General features: G+C 37.5%; 2 protein-coding genes and 1 pseudogene across 2 annotated transcripts in view; 1 reads left to right on the top strand and 2 right to left on the bottom strand.

The window, feature by feature from the left end:
* Positions 1 to 2,127, bottom strand: part of LOC111331370 (pre-mRNA-processing factor 40 homolog B) — a 35,423-nt gene extending 33,296 nt beyond the window's left edge. Inside the window, exons 1-2 of the mRNA XM_088745530.1 lie at positions 2,003 to 2,127; positions 1,830 to 1,919 (exon numbers count right to left, since the gene is read on the bottom strand). Of these exons, the coding sequence (XP_088601656.1) occupies positions 1,830 to 1,919; positions 2,003 to 2,005 (93 nt within the window). The 5' untranslated portion in view covers positions 2,006 to 2,127. The remainder of the gene's footprint in view (positions 1 to 1,829; positions 1,920 to 2,002) is intronic.
* A 7-nt stretch (positions 2,128 to 2,134) lies between these two features.
* The window catches only part of LOC111331372 (DENN domain-containing protein 5B), a 30,078-nt gene continuing 12,279 nt past the window's right edge, over positions 2,135 to 19,933 (top strand). The window contains exons 1-20 of the mRNA XM_022936476.2: positions 2,135 to 2,305; positions 4,298 to 4,407; positions 5,760 to 6,459; positions 7,164 to 7,351; positions 7,504 to 8,581; positions 9,183 to 9,263; positions 9,441 to 9,507; positions 10,027 to 10,108; positions 11,014 to 11,055; positions 12,134 to 12,241; positions 12,730 to 12,882; positions 13,398 to 13,506; positions 14,642 to 14,771; positions 15,314 to 15,373; positions 15,517 to 15,585; positions 15,718 to 15,839; positions 16,362 to 16,507; positions 16,952 to 17,003; positions 17,660 to 17,726; positions 17,813 to 17,910. Coding sequence (XP_022792211.2) covers positions 2,212 to 2,305; positions 4,298 to 4,407; positions 5,760 to 6,459; positions 7,164 to 7,351; positions 7,504 to 8,581; positions 9,183 to 9,263; positions 9,441 to 9,507; positions 10,027 to 10,108; positions 11,014 to 11,055; positions 12,134 to 12,241; positions 12,730 to 12,882; positions 13,398 to 13,506; positions 14,642 to 14,771; positions 15,314 to 15,373; positions 15,517 to 15,585; positions 15,718 to 15,839; positions 16,362 to 16,507; positions 16,952 to 17,003; positions 17,660 to 17,726; positions 17,813 to 17,910 — 3,556 coding nt within the window. The 5' untranslated portion in view covers positions 2,135 to 2,211. The remainder of the gene's footprint in view (positions 2,306 to 4,297; positions 4,408 to 5,759; positions 6,460 to 7,163; positions 7,352 to 7,503; positions 8,582 to 9,182; positions 9,264 to 9,440; positions 9,508 to 10,026; positions 10,109 to 11,013; positions 11,056 to 12,133; positions 12,242 to 12,729; positions 12,883 to 13,397; positions 13,507 to 14,641; positions 14,772 to 15,313; positions 15,374 to 15,516; positions 15,586 to 15,717; positions 15,840 to 16,361; positions 16,508 to 16,951; positions 17,004 to 17,659; positions 17,727 to 17,812; positions 17,911 to 19,933) is intronic.
* On the bottom strand, positions 18,058 to 19,525 carry LOC148741741 (uncharacterized; annotated as a pseudogene).

A 19,933-nucleotide genomic window follows, 5' to 3' on the forward strand; every position in this document is an offset into this window, starting at 1 on the left:
CAATTAATGGTAAAGTTTGAGAAAAATCTCCGTGCAGGTTCTTCTTCAGAGGAATGACCTTCAATGGCCAACAGGGAAGATAAAATAACAAAAGCCACTGCAAATGCTATTGCAAAGGTAATGATGAGCATTACTGAGTTAGATAAGAATTGTTTAGCAAATCTTTCTGTAGAACCCCATTCTATTCTCAACTGAAGCTGTAGTCCTACTAGCAATCTATTATTTCCCCACACTACTTTTTGACGCAATACCTTTGTGCAATAAATATAGAGTTGTAAGGAAATCCTGCTGTCATTTCCTATAATTTAATTGATTAATTTTGTTTCAGTGACCCTGTAACAATAGTGGTACTGTAACAGGAGCTCACACGAAATAAACACATATAGAAGTGATAGGCTTTAACTCGTTATCTCAAGGTAAAGGTTTACCTTACATGCACTTTAAACGACTTCTGTACCAATTTACCAGCAAGGAAACAATGTCAGAAACACAATTTTTATATCATAATAAATGGCTAACAGTGAAAAGCCTACACTCCCAGACAGAATAGACCTCTTTAGATTGTGTTTTGTTTACCCAATTCAAGTCTCAAGGGAATTCCAAGCTTAGAATAAGAGATCATTTAAAGTGCCTATAACCCCCAAAATTTTTTTTTGGCCATATCAAATCTCTCTATTGCACTGAGCAAAATGTCGCAAAAATTTTTGTGTTTGGTTAAAACCGTGATTTTTTATTAATTTTTAAAGGCATGGAAAATCACATTTTTCAAAACATGACTGAGGCACGCAATTATCAAGATGGGTCTGGGTCGAGCACAGTTTGTGACGTCATTCCAGGCTTTCCCATGAGTTTGCTTCAAGGACTGGCTGAAGTATCTTGACGGATATGCCTGATAAGTGCATTGTTTTTGGGTGTAGCGACACTCCCAACAAAGAAAAAAGAATAGCACTTCATCCGATACCTTTTTATGGGGCAGATGACCCAGAGAAAAAAAAGAGAAGAAAGAAGTGGGTTGACTTTGTGCAATTGAAGCGTGGAGATTGGAAGCCCACAAAATACTCCGCCGTGTGTTACAACCACCTCTGAGAAGAAGACCATTCAGTCATGTTTTCTCCTCTGACTAGCAAGACCATGTGACAAAGGTTGCGAAAAGATGGAGTTGGAATTTGTGTCTTTCCGACTGTTCACTCGTGGAATGTTGAGGAAACGAAAACAGCTGAAAGCGAGTGAAGTAAGAGAAAGGTGAGAAAAATTTACCAGATCAGGCTTTAGTGAAGGTTTCATCTCATTAGGAACATATAATATTGACTGAGATTGGATCGGAGCGCCACTGCCGATGGCCTGGAATGACGTCACTAGCCCCAGTCTCTGGTTCACTCCGTCATTCCAAAAATAAACCCGACTTTGAAAATTCATAAAAAATCGTGGTTTTAACCAAACACAAAAATTTTTGCGGTATTTTGCTCAGTGCAATAGAGAGATTTGATATGACCAAAATTGTTTTGGGGTTATAGGCAGTTCTCTGGAATATAAATACACAAAGCATACAAAATAATGCGGTCTATTAATTACGACACTTCTCCAGTACAAAGTATATGATGTTCTTTCGCCTCTTAGCCCCCCTGTTTTATTGCCGACGTTTCTATGCCATCTTGCACACCAACATTGAGAGGGTAACAAACGGGATTAACATGGTGTCTTTGTAAATCCCTGATAAATTTTAATCAACATTTTCCGGAAACAATTTATTATATGAACTACAATTTAATAACTGCTGTAAAAGTAGATCATTCCTCGAAAAGAGGAAAGAAGTAAAAAGATATTCTTACCGGATAACCTCCAGGCATCATTACAGGCGGCGGGTTCCCAGAATAACCACCTTGTCCACTTCCTGAGGTAGGAGGGTATCCTCCAGACGCCTGGAAAGAACAAAGAGGGGTTACCTTAGGTAATTCTGCATCTTTCATGTGGTAAATATGTTTATCTTATACCCAAAACATACCATTTTCTGGCGCTTGCAATCAAAGCTATTCCAGACGGTGCCAAGCGCGTGCGCTACTGTTTCCCATGAGGCGATGTTCACCTTAGCGGTCGTGTACGTGTAATAAGGCTTCCCTTCCGCAAAGGGATCTGGGGACTACACACCTCGATGGTAAGCATCAGAAATGGCAGGTTTATCAAACTGGGGGTATTTTTCGTGATTCGCAAGCCATGTCCTCCTCGGGTTGTGGTCGAAGATTTGCTGACTACTTTGTAGTCAGCGGGCTAGATCTTGTAACTGGACTAGAAGCTGATCAATTGTCAGGTTTGTGACAAATTTATACGCAGTTTAATTCGCTGTTCACGATGTGCACATACGAAAGATTTGTCTCAGACCCGTGAGGCAGATGTGATTTGCTTGTTTGACAGATCTTATTGATTGATGTGTGCCAGTACTATTGATTAGTGACCATTCAACATTCAGCAATGTTCATGACGCCTCCATGATTTTAAACTGTAATGTCATGCGATACACAGTTGTAGTTTTATTCTAGAATGTTATAATTTAATATTCTAGATCTTCGTTGTCAGCTCATACTCATTTTGAAATATATTTGTATCCCAACGTCAAGCAGCGACGGTAGTCAATAACAATAAAATCACAGGTTTCCATAGCTGTTAAATTTATACTCAAAATGACCAGTATAGATCGTAAAATTGATTACAAGTCATGTTAGTTTCCAGGGTAAATTTAATTTCGAAATTATTTTATGTACCACAGAAATAACAAGTGGTTAGGTTTACAGCTGCTGTTTATTTCCCATGGACAATTTGCACTTGAGAACAAATTTTTCCTCACAACTGCAGATGGTACAAAACTAACAGTTAGATATTTTGTGGATTCATTGCACCTGTGCAGATTTTTTCTGAACCAAAATTAGCGGTACCTCACACGTACATGTACAGCAATCTTAGTTTTGTCCTTTGTAGAAACTACTTGGTTCCTTTTGTATATCATATGTCTAGAATTTGTTTTTTAGTACATGAATTTGTCTAGGTCTAAGAAAGGCTTATGAGATATCACTAATCTTTCCAAACCTGTTGTATGAACATAATGTGCATATATTGGCTTCAGTAACTTTCTTATAAGTGTTCCTGTATTGCTTCACCGGCTTGTTATTTGGTGTACTTTGAAAAAAAGCAAGTTGTCAAGAATTCATTTTGATTCAGTTGTAATAGCCTTACAGTGTTTTTTTTTTGTTTGCTTGTTTGTTTGTTTGGTTTTTTTCTGTATATTATACTTACATGTATTTTACTTGCAATTAAGACAAAACTAGTCAGCATAATTAACATTTGTGTTGTAATTTATGGTTCAAATATGCACAGTCATACTCTAATGTGTATTGTTTCTATATTTACATTTGTGTCCTTGTACATTTTAATCTTGCAAGGCAAAGCTAGTAAATTAAAGACATCACACCATGAACGAATAATAATACATTATTTAGATATTTCAATTCCTCTTTTATTGACTTGACATTTGAGTATATGAGAACTTCTTTGCCCTAAAATCTTTTAGCTTTAGCATTTGACTGATGAGTTGCCATTCCATTTGTAACAGTAATATACATGTAAAGGGAAGTGATTTAGTCTGTGAGTTTGTTTCCCTTGGTGACAACCATTTGGTTTTAGTGCACAATGTTTCATCCTCATCAGACACAATATCATAATAATGAGACACAAAAAAGACTTGCAATGTCTTTTTAACCGGGCTTGAATTGTTTGAAGGTCAATAAAAATCAGTTCAGAGTTACTGTGCTATTGTCATGGCGATATGATTTGTTGCGATATGATTACCTTCTTGGTTGAAAAATTTTCAAACCAGTTTCATTTTTAGTTTCCCTGGTTTCAGGTTATGATAATGGATGAGAAAAAAAGTAAAATAAGAATCAAATTGATGTCAGAAGTTTACACCAAAAAAAAAACAAAGAGCAATAAACTATATTTTGTTACTTAAACCAAATTCCAGATCAAATTGATGCCAAACTACTTTGATTTATTCAAATCAAACCACGCCGTTCGTTGAATTTAACTTTACTGAACCTAGGATTTGTGTTAAGCAGGTTTCGAGTAACTGATCCCAAGAAGATACAGCTATAAAGAGTTAAATGTTATATGAGATATTGCTTGGGATATAGTTGTAGTGAATAATTATGTAAGATGTCCAATGTATGTCGTATTAAATTTGCCTGCGCAATTTTCCTAAAGTGGTTGTTTTGTTTTTGACATACATTAATAAGTGACTGGTCCATTTTAGGTGACTCTTTGCATATATCTCCTTTGGAACGCTCTTACAAAGCCAAGGTTTTGATGCACTTTCCTTCAAATGTTGACTGGAATCCTTTTGATGAAGATGCTGTTCGTATGGTAAGCCTACTAACAGACTGAGATTCTCTGAATGATAATTTCAAGAGGGATCATTTACCATTTATATCTTCCTGATTTAGCACAAAAAATTATCATCATGATAACTTCATCATGTCAAATCTTTCGAGGATGAAATTTCATGATAAAGCTACACATACATAGATTTTAAAATAACAAGCATACAAATACTGTGAAGTCTTCAATAATACCAAGCAGCCTTTACTGCAATAGTTTGTCATGGGTTCTTTGTTATGAAACAGTTCTGATTTTTGCTTCTCCTCCTGGATACAAAACAAAACAAAAGTCTATCACAGGTCAATCACACTCCCTTCCCAACCCTCCCCCCCCCCAGCATTTTGTTGGGCTTTGTTAACAGTTTGTAGTACTTGTTTATAATCATGAGTGAAGAAGGGTCTTTCCCAAGAAAGTATGAAAAACTGAGCCAAATTGTAAATGGATATATCAACAAAGTTGAAATGGTAAATTGGCCACCGTAATGATTACAAAAGCTGACGTTTCGAGTGTTAGCCCTTCGTCGGAGCGAATAGCTATTCGCTCCGACGAAGGGCTAACGCTCGAAACGTCAGCTTTTGTAATCATTACCGTGGCCAATTTACCATTTCAACTTTGTTGATATATCCAAATTATTTCGTTATTCCCACCGACGCAGCCCCAAACAGTTTCTTTCGAAACTTTCAGCCTTTATTCAAATTGTAAATGAATCCATAATACCAGGGCTGCACATAGGATTTTTTGTCTGCAGGAGCAAACTCCACTCACCTTCACAGGGGTCTCTCATATACAGACAGGGTTTATAGTTGGACATTTTGTCTCTGCCCTTACACAGAAGGTTGCCTCTAAGACCTCTAAGGAAACAAACCACTCTGATGCTTTCCTGCCCCCCCCCCTCCCTACTATGCATGGCCTGTGATAGTAGCAGAGCAAAACAGGTGAGGTTTGGGTCAGGTTGTGTGTAGAACTGTGTTCATTACATGACCCAGCCCAGACTTCCTTCATATTTTCACTCCTCTGCTATCATAGCGCCATTTACTGTCTAGCTTCGTGTAACCCTTTTACTCCCAGAAGTGATTAACATGTAACTCATCCCTATGATGTCCTTATATATACATTAACCAGCAAACAGGCAATGAGAATACTCAGACTTATCAGGTTGAAGTTGTTATCTTGATCTTCAGCTGTAACACCAAATTCTTGTAATGGAAAAATGTAAAGGAAATATCCATCAGCTAGAAGGGAAAATTAACAAGAAGGTTAAATTCTGACCTTACAGTGTGGCATTCTCTAATTAACCCAATGCATCCTATAGATGGTCATTTCTGTTTATTTTCCAGCTTTGTTTGCCCCAAGGACTGACGTTCAAGAAGGAATCCGAATATCATGAACCACATTTTCACTCTTTTCTTATTACTCGTGAAGATGGCTCCAGGGTTTATGGCTGTGCTCTTACCTTCTATGAAATCGTCAAAGATGCTGAGATCTGCAAAGCAATGGATACGCTGCAGGCAATGCATGATGCAGAGCTAGCCATTGCAGAATCAAGGTCTCGTTCAAAATCTCCAGTTTTTGTCACAAAGAACAGTGCTGCATCAATGGAAACAGATAATCACAGTGAATATTTAAACACCAGCTCTGACATGCTCAATATTTCTAACAGGAAATCGTTTAATGTTAAGAAAGATACTCTTCTAGTTTCAAAATCAATCTCTATCATAATGCCATTCCCATTTATCTCTGCTGGAAAGGGTTTCCTTGAGCAGATTTTGGGGGCCGTGCACAATGAGGAAAACTTACCACTTCCTTTGGAATCATACATTTATAATCTCCTGTTTGAGGTGCCACTTCCACCACCTGGAAAAACAATGAGATTCAACTGCAGTGACTCAAGCATCACCTGTCAAAGACCTGGTGCAAATGAGCTCCCTCTCTTTGATTATTCATTTAAGGAGCTTTTCACTTTGCTTGGTACTGAGAATGTTGTGAAGCTGTTTACATGTACCCTTTTGGAACAACAGATTTTATTATTATCAAATGGTAAGTAGGATAAAATTAATTACCATTTATTTTTTTAAATTATTTATTTCATAATAGCTTCCCTCTTTATACCCAAAATGAGAAAGCTCATTTTATGAATTGTTTCATAAAACCATAAAGTGAAGTATGGCTCAAGTTAATTATTACATTATTGGACTAATTACTCTTGTAAAGGTATACACCGTAGGATGGTGTACAAGATGTACAAATCTGTGAAAGGACAATTTCTGCTTTGACTGAACTTACATGTTGAGCTGCCACTGATATCTTGGCATCAATTGGGATAACACTGTTATTCTCTAAGTTCCAGTGTTTGAAAAGTGGCTGACCAATTAGCCTTGAATTAAAGGTTTTTGATAAACTTAACTGCATATTGTTGATAAATGCCATTTAATTTTAACCCTATAACTCCCAAGAGAGACCAAGACAGAATTTCTCCTTACAACATCATTACAATATCAAGCAGACAATTATTGAGAATTTAAAAAAAACTATCAACAAAGGTAAGTTTAGTTGATGCAATACCAAATTCGCCAAACTTACATGATAAGAATTATATGGTACACAGTAAGGAGAATTGCTAAGAAGATCTTGGGAGTAAAAGGGTAAAGACAACCTTACTGCTAATGATTTAAATGTTAGGAATCACTGTTTACAGTAGGTATAGATAAAAGACCTAAAATTTATCATCATCTTTTCAACAGACTTCCACAAGTTTATGTTGGTGGCAGAGAGTGTGACAGCAGTTCTTTTTCCTTTTGTTTGGCAACATGTGTATGTTCCAATTTTACCAGCAGCTCTGTCACATTTCCTTGATGCACCAGTGCCTTTCCTGATGGGAATTTACTGTGCTTCTGAAGAGGATAAAAGGAATCTGTGTCTTCCATCTGAGGTGCATTTTAAATTAAATTTTATTGTATTTGTTTTCTTTGTGGTGAAATTCCATTTTGACTAGGATGTTTTATGAAGTTTTGTGGTAATGAAAATACATTGCAGAATTTAAGAACTAATATCAACATTGAGTATTGGATTATTTTATCCTAGGCTTCCCTCTGCTTAGTAGATATAGACAACTGCACTGTATCAATGCCAGAGGATCTTCCTGTGTTTCCCGATGAGCAAGAGCTGATAGAAGAGCTGACTGATACTCTGAAGAGATTTAATGTGTGTTTACCCCTTGAAAGTTTAAGTCAACCAGGAAGTGGAATGAATAGTTTGGAAAACTCTTTAGAAATTCCACAGGAAAATAGCTTCACACAAACTACAAATGGCAGTTCTGATTATGAAACTGGAAGCAATTGTGACTCTCCAAGAGGATCACCTCGTACCAGGTCACCTATTCCTGGATCACCACACTCAAGGTCACCCCGCTCTGGGTCACCCCGCTCTGGGTCACCGTGCTCTGGGTCACCCCGCTCTGGGTCACCCCGCTCAGGGTCACCTGTTCTACAAGCCAAGAAAATCAAACATAAAGACACACCAAAGAGATCCAATAGAATGAAGGCTCATGGCAAAGTTGAATCTAAAGTACCCAAGTCTAAATCTTCTACCAGCTTGGATGTTACAAAAAATCCCAGGTTGCAGGCAATTGCTGCAATTGCAGAGAGGACTGGTATAATAGCACCAATTTCAACTGTTGCATCAAACTTAGAAAAATCTGTTTCTGATACACAGCTGCAGCAATTTGCTGGTATGGAGAATGAGTTTATTTTGGGAGATGAGGCAAAAGAAATTTCGAGAAGTAAACAGCATGAAAATGAATTCAATATTGCTATTAGGGAGATATTTGCCAATCGATTCACACAGCTCCTGGTTGAGTATGAGTCATTTGTTATTCAGCCTAAGCAAGATTTAGAAGATTGGACCTCAAACAGGGAACAAATGCAAAACTTTGACAAGGCATCCTTCCTTTCGGACCAGCCTCAGCAATTTCTTCCATTTCTCTCACCCTTCACTGAGACACAGATGTTTGCAAGCTTTATTGACATGAAGATAATGGGAATGTGGGAAGATCTTGACCCTAGATTGGCTGTGTTTGATCAGCGTGTGGAGAATTTAAAGTCAAGATTAGGAATCACAAGGTCACCTTCCTATGAGAAATGCATGACCCTTAAAAATGCAAGTGAGTGATTAAAATGAAATTTTTAGATTGACATTTTTGAGTCACTATGAAGTTCCCCTTTGGGTTGCATGAATACAATTAATGTAATTATTTACATGATTGTATAATACTCAGCAGAAAAGATATATGATAGAACAAAGCACTCTTGCAATGTACCAAGTGTATTCAGCTATACAACGTCTACCAGGCACAGAACATCATCTTTCCTTTGATCTCACTGGGAAAAAATACAATGGACATTGCATATTCTTCTTCTGTAAATTCTACATTTCTTAACAAAACTCATGTACTGTTCTTCAGGAAAGAGATTTGCAATGAGCTAAAAATTTAACTCTGATCTTCCTGATGCCTAAACATAGTCTCCTGGTAGTCCCTGTGTAGACCTCATTCAAGAGTTAACGGTGACATTTTTATTTTATTAAGTACAGATACTTATTAGCTCCTTGTACCATACACAATACTGTAATCTCGCCTTCAGTATTAAGGGGCTTTTAGGTTGAAAGAGGGTATTAGGGCCTGGATACAAACATAAGTAGAAGAAATCTCTCACTATTTTATAACAACTCATGTTATGGTTTTATTTTCTTCACCTGTATTTTAGTCCAAGTTCTCTTGCGCCGTTCCAACTCAGTTGATCACATGGCAACTCAACCCCATAAGCTAAATATTCCAGAAATGAAAGGTCTGATTTTATTTGTTTCTATTTATTCATTTTATTCCTGACCACAAGAAAAGCTTCATCATTTAGACTACATGAAGCAGAACATTTATTTGTTATTACATGCATATTTTATTGCCATTGATTATTTGGTCCTTCTCAATAACCTTTTAATGTATCTTTTGTGTGTACATTTTGTAGTCAAAGGGAGTGGCTACTTCATGAACTTGAGTTCAGAAGTTCTATGTGATGGGCCCAACTCCAAGAGGTACACGTTAAGAATTTTACAATAAACAGTATTTTTGCTTGTCTTCAGTTAGTAAGTGCAAATAAACAATGGCTGAGTTGACTCTATGTGAAATGTGACGATTTTCCAAAAGGAAATTGAAATTTCATTGAATTGTTTATTTCTTTCATATACTTCCTGCTTTGTTTTGCACTTCTTTTTTTCGATTTTCAAAACTGGGACTTTTAAATTGATAATTAAAAATAACAATCATGATAAAGAATGTTTATAATAATTGGTATGTAATTTGGCGATAAAAGAATTTTTATATGATATTTATTTTTAGGATGTGATGATCTATAAAGTAAAATATTTTTCTAATATTCATAACATTGAGCAATTAATATGTGTGGGCTCCAGGGACCAGTCAGGGTTTTAGAGCTCTTGTTTTTACCAGATAACCATGGCATAAACAATGCAGTTTTCATTTTTAGATAGCTGCTGTAGAACATTTCATTTGTTGTCTCAATTGCATGATGTACTCTAACTTGTTTTTTTTAGTGGTCATCAGTCCAAAGTGAAATGGAGAAAGAAGAGTCGGCAACAGCAGCAGTCTGAACACATTTTTCTCAATACCACCCAGGTATAACGCATCCATCTTTCAAAACTAATTCTAGAAGATAATTATGTTTGTTTGCATCATGGTTTAAAATTTGTAAAGTTCATTAAACCTACATTTATATCAAAGATACATACATTTCTTGCGCTTTTCATTATCATGCCGCATTTTTGTAATTTATGCTGTTTTTTTTTTTTTGTTTGCAAGAGACTTATGATTCCAAGGAGATCTGTAATAATTTTCCAGTTTAGTAAAAATTACATGTTGACATATTCTGGGTGATTGATTCTATGGACTTAAGTGGAACCCAAACATAAACTCAGCTAGAAAGGTTGCCAGAAATGATAATTTTGTGGAGTGTTATTTTGCCACAGGATACATTTGATGTATAGGATGCTAAATGACTGTTGTGTGACATACTGAATAGAGAAATATTTTGAACATTTGGAAAATGCAACTATGCAGTAACACAATGTTCAATACCAGGATGGACTGTGTTTTACAAAACATTTTAGAATGATGTGCTTTTTGTGACATGTAGTGTTTCTTTGGTTTGGTTTTCTTTTTTTTTCAGCTGGTTTTTACTGGTATCGACAGTTAAAAAAAAATAATAATTATGTGCTTTTGAATGTATTTTATTTCGTGTGGATGGCACGACAATAAAATTCTAATGATAAGGGGTGTGGTGACACTCAATACAAGAATGCACAGTATCATATCACAAGGTCACTGATGTTGACCTGATATTGGGTGTTATTCGCTAACTCATACATGCCTTGTCTGAGGAATATTTCCAAAGTGAAATTCCATTTCTTATTCCTTTTAAACCATAGTTTGAACAAACTGTGTTGTTAGTGTTACATACAAGTCATGTATTTGAATCATGTCTCTTGTAAAATTATTATATATTCAGTTATTTCTAATTTTAGGATGGGAAGAAGATGAGAGATAAATTGGCCTCAAGCATAAAGGTATCTTAACCTACGTGACATTTTCTGAAAAGTTGGGGTTTTTAGCATGAATGTAAAATGAAGCTACACTTTGATCATTAGTTTTTTGACATCCATCTTCTAGACTGCAATGGTGACAGTTAAATTTACAGTTGGGATGAGCATACTAATGATGGATAAATCCAATGTGACATCTATATGATATTACAAAATATGCACCATGTATACAAGTCCTTTATGCTTGGAAATGCTTAATTAGACTCACTACTTTTTTAGACTTAGTTTGAAAGATGTTATGTAAATCCCCAAAGGAGAATATTTGATTTTGTCAGAACTCATTTAAAATTCACCTAATTTACTATACATGTAGGTCTTATATATATTGGTGAGAATCTCACATAACTTTGCAGTAAATGGTTTGAACCCGGGGGTAACATGTGAAGGTGTAGTCTGATCGTCCGGGTGAGTGTAGTCCTGAGAAGGACTGTTGTCGGTGGCAGTGACTGACGTTTCGACAACCTGTGCGGAAGTCATCATCAGAGTCAAGTGAATGATTGTTGTCAGTAGAATGTTCTCCCAATGAGAACATTCTACTGACAACAATCATTCACTTGACTCTGATGATGACTTCCGCACAGGTTGTCGAAACGTCAGTCACTGCCACCGACAACAGTCCTTCTCAGGACTACACTCACCCGGACGATCAGACTACACCTTCACTCACATAACTTTGTTACCAGACTTTATCTAGCCCTTTTGTATATTGTGTAGTTCCAGAAAATATCCATACCCCTCATGGAGGGTTTTCTGTTTAGGACCCCCCTCCCCCCAGGAATTTCCATTTTAGAGGGGTATTCAAGGACCCCCCTCTCCCCTGGAATTTCCGTTATTTTGAAATACTCCTCTGGAAATATCATTACAATTCACTTTTTTATATTAACTCCTTAAATTTTTTGCAGGTACATTTTCCTCTTCTTTGTCAAGTTCTTTGATCTTTTTCCTTTTAATTTATTTTGCCATTGGGAATTACTTTTCACCCTTGAAAGAAATTGAGGTGGATGCTTTTTGAATTTTAACCTAGCTATATTTTTCTTTTAAGAAATATATGCAGGAGGCTAAAACCAAGAACACTCAATTTGGAGACATGGCATTGGAGTCAACTCAAACTGGCTTTATTGAGAAACTGCTAAAGGAATGCAAGCAGAAGGTAAAGATAGCTTGTAAACAAGACAGAGTTTTAGTGCTTCCTTTTACTGTATACTGTACTCCAACCATTTTGGAAATTCCGTTGGAGCAATTTGGCAGGGTGCATGAATTTGGAATTGGGGAAAGCAAGAATTTACAAAACAATACAATTTAGTACTTTTGTGGTAAAAAGTACTTTAGAAAGTGTATCGAGACCATTGTTCAGTGGGCAATCCTATCATAAAAAATTTAATGTTATGTGCATTCATGCGATACATTATGCATGATAGTATTTGTATTACAATGTATTCCTTCCAACATGGATCACAACACTTTACCCTTCGATGATAAAAGGTGCTGCTCTTTTCACACCTGCAGGAATTTTTAAAAACACAAATTCTTGATATTCATTATTCTCTGCCCTTGGAAATGGTCATATTTTTTCTATGAATTGAGGAGGATATGAACTTCCTTTTTTCCTGACGTGAAAAGCATGGTTATTGCTTTCAGACCAAAAAAATTCTGGTGCAGAAGATGGGACAAGAAGCAGTGGATCTTGGACATTCTGATGCAAGTGTGTCAGGAGTGGAAGAGAATACATTAATAGCCAGTTTGTGTGATCTAGTAGAAAGGATTTGGAGCCATGGTCTGCAAACAAGAGAGGTACAGTTTAGACATTGTCCTTCACTTGCATCCAATGTAAATGCGTATATTTCCCCCCCCCCCCCCTGCTTTTATAGGAACTCTCTATCTAGAGCTTGATTTAAGAGGAACTCTCTATCTAGAGCTTGATTTAAGAGGGGCCCTATCAGACAATGGGGCTTATCAGAGAGGGGCAGAAGTTTATCAAAACCTTGTTTAGGACAAAATGGTGGTCCACAAGCTAAAAACCAGAGGTGGAGGCTATTGAAGATGGGTGGGGGGGGGGGGTGCTTTGGAGAGAGTAGTAGGAGAGCCTACAAGGGAGTGTATGCTATGGACATCAAAGATTGTTGTTTCTCCAACAAGGAGAGTTGAATTGGGTTGAAATTTTCTGTATGCACTGCTGCATGGATTACCTCAGAATGAGGAATATTTTCACCCATGATGACATTGATGATTTAGAAAGCCATTTTGGAAGAAGGTCCACTAATTTAAAAGATAATTTATCAGAAATTATGTTTTTTCTTTAATTTTAGGGTAAATCAGCTGTGTGGTCACACCTGTTAGCTTTCCAGCTTGAATGTGAAGAGTTAGAGGAGGATATTGTATACAGTCAAGACACTAATAGTCTCTCACCCTCGGCAGGTACTATACTTTGTTATAGCATAACCAAAGTAAAGCATGCTCTCTGATTGGTCAATGAGGTTTTGGTTGTGGCCTTTAAGAGAGAAAAAACATAGGCCCATCCCTTCCTTTTTTCACCGCTGGTTTGCTCTCCATACGCAAACGAGGCTGCGTGTTTTTGAGATATTTTGACGAATGGGAAACAAACACAATCGTACCCGGCGAATAAGTCCATACCAGGGAGCAATCAAAGAATACAGGGTCACTGAGGTTGATCTTGTTGGCATGGTTTGTGAGGATGGAAAATAACATAATTGGTACTACTGGGAAGCAGTGACATGGACGAAATGGTTCTGAATTCAGTATTCTTCCTGAAATTAAGATGTCATTCAATTTCAAGTAAATAATTTGGATATATCAACAAAGTTGAAATGGTAAATTGGCCACCGTAACGATTACAAAAGCTAACGTTTCGAGCGTTAGCCCTTCGTCGGAGCTCCGACGAAGGGCTAACGCTCGAAACGTCAGCTTTTGTAATCGTTACGGTGGCCAATTTACCATTTCAACTTTGTTGATATATCTAAAATATTTCGTTACCCCCACCGACGCAGCCCCAAACAGTTTCTTTAGAAACTATCAGCCTTTATTCAATTTCAACTAAATATCCTCTGCTCTGCATGGATTAGCTGTCAGTCAAAGACATGTAATATTCAGGTTTATTTGTCATTATTGTAGGCAAACCTTTGTCTCATGATGATCGTGGTTTCAGTTTTATCTTTGCCTTCCTTTTGTCACTGTGTGGTACTAAGAATCCCTAATGCTGAGTATGTTGACTTTGTGTGGTTGTGACTTGGGGGGAGCTTGTCAATTGAATGTCATAAATCATTACCAAAGTAATCACAGCGTCCAGTCAGAAGAAAGGAAAACATCTCGAGGAGGTAGTGAGACCACGAACCAAATGCAAGCAAACTTGCTTAAAGCGCAGGAAAACTCTAGCAACTAAGTCACGACTGGTTCCAGTTTGACCTCTGATTGGTGGAGAGGCTGGGTGCAAGATTTTTTTAGACCAATCACAGAGGAACGTGGAGAAAACCAACGCAATCCCGGATTGTTTTCGACAATCGGTTCAAAATTATCTTTTGATTTGTTATTTTAGCCAACAAGGAAGCAGACAAACAGAGTCAGCTGAGAAGAAGGTGCACTTCACCTGACATCGCAAACATGCTGCAGTCCGTTCAGCTGTCACAGCAGCAGTCAACTATTGGCTCAATATTAGCTGATATGAGGTATGTGTCCTGTACACCAGCGATTATTATTGAGTTGTTGAGTGTATCTTAAAGACTCTGAATACCAGGATTTCTATGCACTTGCTTAGAGGCTCAGATAGTCAGCCTTAAATTACGCCATCTTTTTTGCTGAATAAATTGACGAACAATCGTCTGTGAAATTGACAGTGGTGATCTCGTTCTGTACTTATGTTTACCTCGCTAAGAGGTCTGCGCTAGAAAATTGTTTCTAATATTTAGGAAAGTATCCTTTCATGGAAAAATTTTGCTGCTATTATTTTACAAAACTTAATGATAGGAAGCGGTCTGAAACAACAACAAAACAAACAGGAGTGTTTTGGTTGGTCTCCCACGCAAGTTGTTGGATTGCCAGAAAACACCCATTGCTCTCCTCTCATTTTTCCTCAAATAAAACAGCTTTTTCCTGCAGCCCCACTGCGTACTTGGTTATCTGCGTTCCTATCAGGCAGATTTTGATAATCTTTTTGCTTTCCATATTTTTTCCAAGGACAAGATACAATTTAACTTTTTTGTTCCACTAGCCATGTGCAGAGTATGATTGAAATCAAAACCGATATTGGACATGCTCGAGCCTGGATCAGGTGAGCTTAATTATGGATTATGGATGCCTGGATGTTAGCGTCAGTCATTTCATCTTTCCATTCAAAAACACGCAATTTAGAAACCAAGTTTCTGTCCTCTTCATGTTTATGATATCTCTTCTGTTTTATTCTTTGCCTCAAAGACTTGCTTTAGAGAAGAAGGTTATCTCCAGACACTTGAAGCAACTGCTTTCAAATACAAATCTTCTGAGGTAAGGAAGTGAATCTCCTTCGTCTTCAAATGGTTTTTGAAGAAATGTTGAAATTAAAACTATCCATGTTGAGCGAAAGCATTATAAAAAAGTGAATAGAGACTAATAATTATCACCCCTGCTTTTCAACAGGGAGAGGTACAAAGATTATGCCTTCTTACGAACAGAAGAAGAAAAGGAGCAGTTCCTGTATCATCTTCTTTCTCTCACTGCTGTTGATTTCTTTTGTTTTACAAATGGTTTTCAGAATACAGGTTGGTATTTTATTTAATTTTCTTCTGCCCAGTCAAGTTCCTACTTCTGCTCTCAAAGACAAAATCTCACGGAAAAAAAAAATTGGACTTAATTTTTCTGATAGTAAACATTTTCCAGTACATCAAAAATTTAAGCGGTATTTCACGAACTTTAACCAAGATCATCGGTTAAAGCCCATAAACACTACGCTTCCCTTTGGTCTATGAACCTATTAAAGGCCGTTCATAGTTATTAGATAGGGGCTTCGTGGGATTTTTTCCGGGGGGGAGGGGGGAATGCTAAAGACGTTCCAAAGGGGAATGGGTGGAGCTGGTAACGGCATGGGGTTTTTACCCATCGGGTTTGTTGGATTTGCAAGTTAGTCCTACGGCAGCACAGCCAACCTTAACCCTATCCCAACCTCAGACGTTCACAAGTATTTTAGACGAGAAAGTATCACAGCTTAATCTCGTGTTTTTTGTTTTTTTTTTTAATTTGTTTATTTGTGTCTTCGTTGGATTTTTTTCATGGTTGCTCCATAGCCATTACATATAAGGTGGTGATCAAGACTGGTAAGCAGCTGGGAGGTAGCACTACGACAGCGCAGTCGTGGATGACTCTGGCCGGCAGCATTGCAGACACAGGTGTAATGAACATACCCAAGAATGAGAACGAGTTCAGATTTCAGGTAAGGAATTCACCTTCGAGTTACTTTTGCGTCAATTACGAAACTAAACCATGTGAAAAATAAAACTAGTGCGACTCAGGATTTGAATATGCTTAGTAAAGAGCATTGCATGTATTATACTAGGTAGTAAATTATTTGACATTGACGAACTTTTAACATGCAAACACGAACCTAGATGTGGCTTTTTACATCCTGGAAACTACTCCTTGACGAATGAGCTTGTCTTTACCTTTAAGCAACCTCTTAGGACTGACTAAGCATTTGAGTCATTCACACATCGTTCGTATTCAGAAAACTTTTACGTATCAACCCGATTAGACTTTCATCGCTTTTACCCTACAGTAGATTGATGGCACCAACTCCTTAGTTCTTCCAGAGAGCCTTGTTTTATAGATTTTGTATCTTGTAGTTAATTACACAGAACATATTCTCCTCCATCCACAGCATGCTAACTTGGGAGTGTTAACAACACTCAGGATAGGACACGATAACACAGGTGAGACAATTGGCACAGTATTCATTTCATGTATCATAGGTCTTGTGATAAATTAAACATTCCAACTGGTAACACTTCCACGGAAAGAGTACCATATAACCCCATACACTAATTATGCATTCCACTTCTTTGTCTTTCACGACAAAACTTTAAAAACAATTAATGTATGGGGTTATATGGTACTCTTGCCCGCTTCCACCTCTCGGAGAAGTTAGAAGTGATTCCGTAGCTCAGTGAGCGCAACAACATGCATTGGAGCATATTTTCAAAACACCATGAATTTATATTTGGTTTAACCCGCGGTACAAGCTTTGCTTTTGCTCCAGCATGAAAACGCGGAGCGAGAGAAAAAACTGCTGCCGCTTTCTTTTTTGGCTGAAGGAACGCTCGATAGCTGCGTCACTCTTGATGTTTTTTTTTTTTTCTTGAAAGATATAAATAGAAAACAAATTTTAGGGATTATTCTATTTATTTGTCACGATCTTTTGTTTCCTCGTCGTTTTCTGCCTATCAGATGCGAAGTGAAGCGCTTGTGAGCGGTATCCTGCTCGGCAGCGGCTCCGTGTAGTAGCGTTGAACTCTCATTGGTTCTTTATTTAGAAGCTAACAAATTGGTTTTAATTGCGACCCAAATTTTAATCTGTTTTCATTCCAAGGTTATAGCCCAGGCTGGTTCATTGAACAAATCATACTCAAGAATGAAGTGACGTCGCATATTTACAGGTGAGTACGACTTTCTATGAATTCTGTGGTCGCCAGTTTTAAAATGTGTGGAATGCTTCCTCAGTGACTTATTTCGTACTTCGTAGATTTTCATGTGGGCGTTGGCTTGCCAAGAACATGGATGACGGAAGTACAGAGAGGCTTCTTGTTGCAGAGCTTATGAAGACTAAAGGGACTGAGGAAGGTAAGATTTTTCATGCGGTATGTTTACAATATGTAATTATGTACTTACTAAGCGATTCAGGGAGGGTCAGACGGGATAATATTCGGCTCGAGGTCATGAAGGACGGACTGAACGCATCTCGTTATTGAATAATTATAGTGTTGAAATTTAAAAACGATTTCTGGAAAAAATTATTAAAAAAACTACGAGCTTTCGACTGCCCGAACTGCAGTCTTCGACGGGTAAAATGAATGATAAGCAAGCGATGAGGGAATTTAAATAAAGGCATGAACTGCGAAACAATGAGAATGTAAATGATTATGAATATTTGTAAAAAAAGGATGTTGTATTGTCCAGGTAACGGGCAAGAATTGTTATCTGCGTTAGGTGTCACTCTGGTATGCCACGCTTCTAATGCTTTTCTGGTTCTAAAAGTGCCTTTGTCAATAATTGACACGTTTTCAAAATCAATGGCGTGGTTGTTGGACCAGGCGTGATTAGCAATTCTAGAACCTTTGGCCGCAGTTTTGATACTTCTCAAATGTTCCCTTTTTCGGGTATTAAAGGCTGTACTGGTTTCCCCAATATAACACCACGAACAATTTGCACAGGGAATTTTATACACGACGTTGGTCTGTGATCCATCGAAGGTCGGAATTTTGGAGCTGGGAACTGTTGTGTAGAGTGGTAAATGGTTTGTTTACAACTGTAACATCATGTTTTTTGAGGACACGTGTCAAAGGTTCAGTTACTCCTTTGATGTAAGGAAGAGAATCGAAAGACGTGTGTGACTCGGCTGGTTCAACCATCTTGAAAAACATTCCAACACTTTCCTCTGGGGATACATTTGTTGTTGAGAATCGAGTTTTTCTATCCTGTGTGTTTTTGCGGATAAAGTTAGATGGATAGCCGTTGGACTCCAAAGCTGCATGGACATAATTTAGTTCACGCTTTTTTCCTTCGGAGCAATTGGGTAGATTTAGAGTCCTGTGCAGGAGAGTTGATGCTGTGCTGACCTTGTGTTGTCTATCGTGATGGGAATTAAAATCTAAGTATATGTCTGTATGAGTGGGCTTTCTGTAAACATCAACAACGATGACTCCATTTCTCCGGGAGACCAACTATGTTCAACTATGTTTCATCCTGGCTGCGGCCCTTCAATATTTTCAAATAATTATATTCTTGTACAGACTGGGGATGGTTCATATGTAGCAATCAACCCCGGTACTGCAACCTTGAATTCCAACAACTTTTCCACCAATGAAGCTCAGCTGAAACTAATGAAATATTGTAGTTTTTAAACTTATACTCTCTGAATGCACGATGTAATGTTATTTATCATTTTAACCGTAAATTAACACATGTCAAAAATGATAAATATAGTGAGCAGTTTTCCGGCTTTAGGTGAAGCCTACTTATGAAAGAAAAACATGAATTGTAAGGCCTCTTCAAGAACGACAAAAACTGAACGTTACTCAAATAATTTGATGTTGAATTACTTGATTTCTTGCTAAGTTCCACTTAATTATGATGTTTCACCATTAGATTAGACTGTTCGAATAATGTACTAATTACAGCTAATTACAAAGCACCAAGAAGACGTGGCATAAACGAGTTTATAAGACTCAGTAGTCATGTTTAAGAAGCTAGAGTCGCTCTCGGCTATCGCCTCGAGCGACTCTAACGCTTCTTTCGTGCTTAGCAACCTCCCGCGTGCATCCATAACTCAATAGTGTATGCTGTGGTGTTTACCATTTGTTAAATTCTTCATTCAATATCGTTTCCTAGCATTCTGTGTACTCAGGAAATTGAACAGTCAGGTTCACTTTGTTTCTTCCCTCGTCCCTCGTTCGACACACTGTGACTATTGTTCAGTGCAACCTATGCAAGCAAGGGAGTGAAGACACCGCCAACGTTCACGTTGTACGTGGCTGAAATTTCCATCAAAATACTCTTTTCATTATTATTATTTTTTTGCGCTTAGACAGACTCCATCGCGGCGAAACTGTTCATATACTTATGTACATTCTTTCCTTTGTTTTCA

This window comes from Stylophora pistillata, chromosome 1, assembly GCF_964205215.1.
Source record: "Stylophora pistillata chromosome 1, jaStyPist1.2, whole genome shotgun sequence".
NCBI classification, from domain to species: domain Eukaryota; kingdom Metazoa; phylum Cnidaria; class Anthozoa; order Scleractinia; family Pocilloporidae; genus Stylophora; species Stylophora pistillata.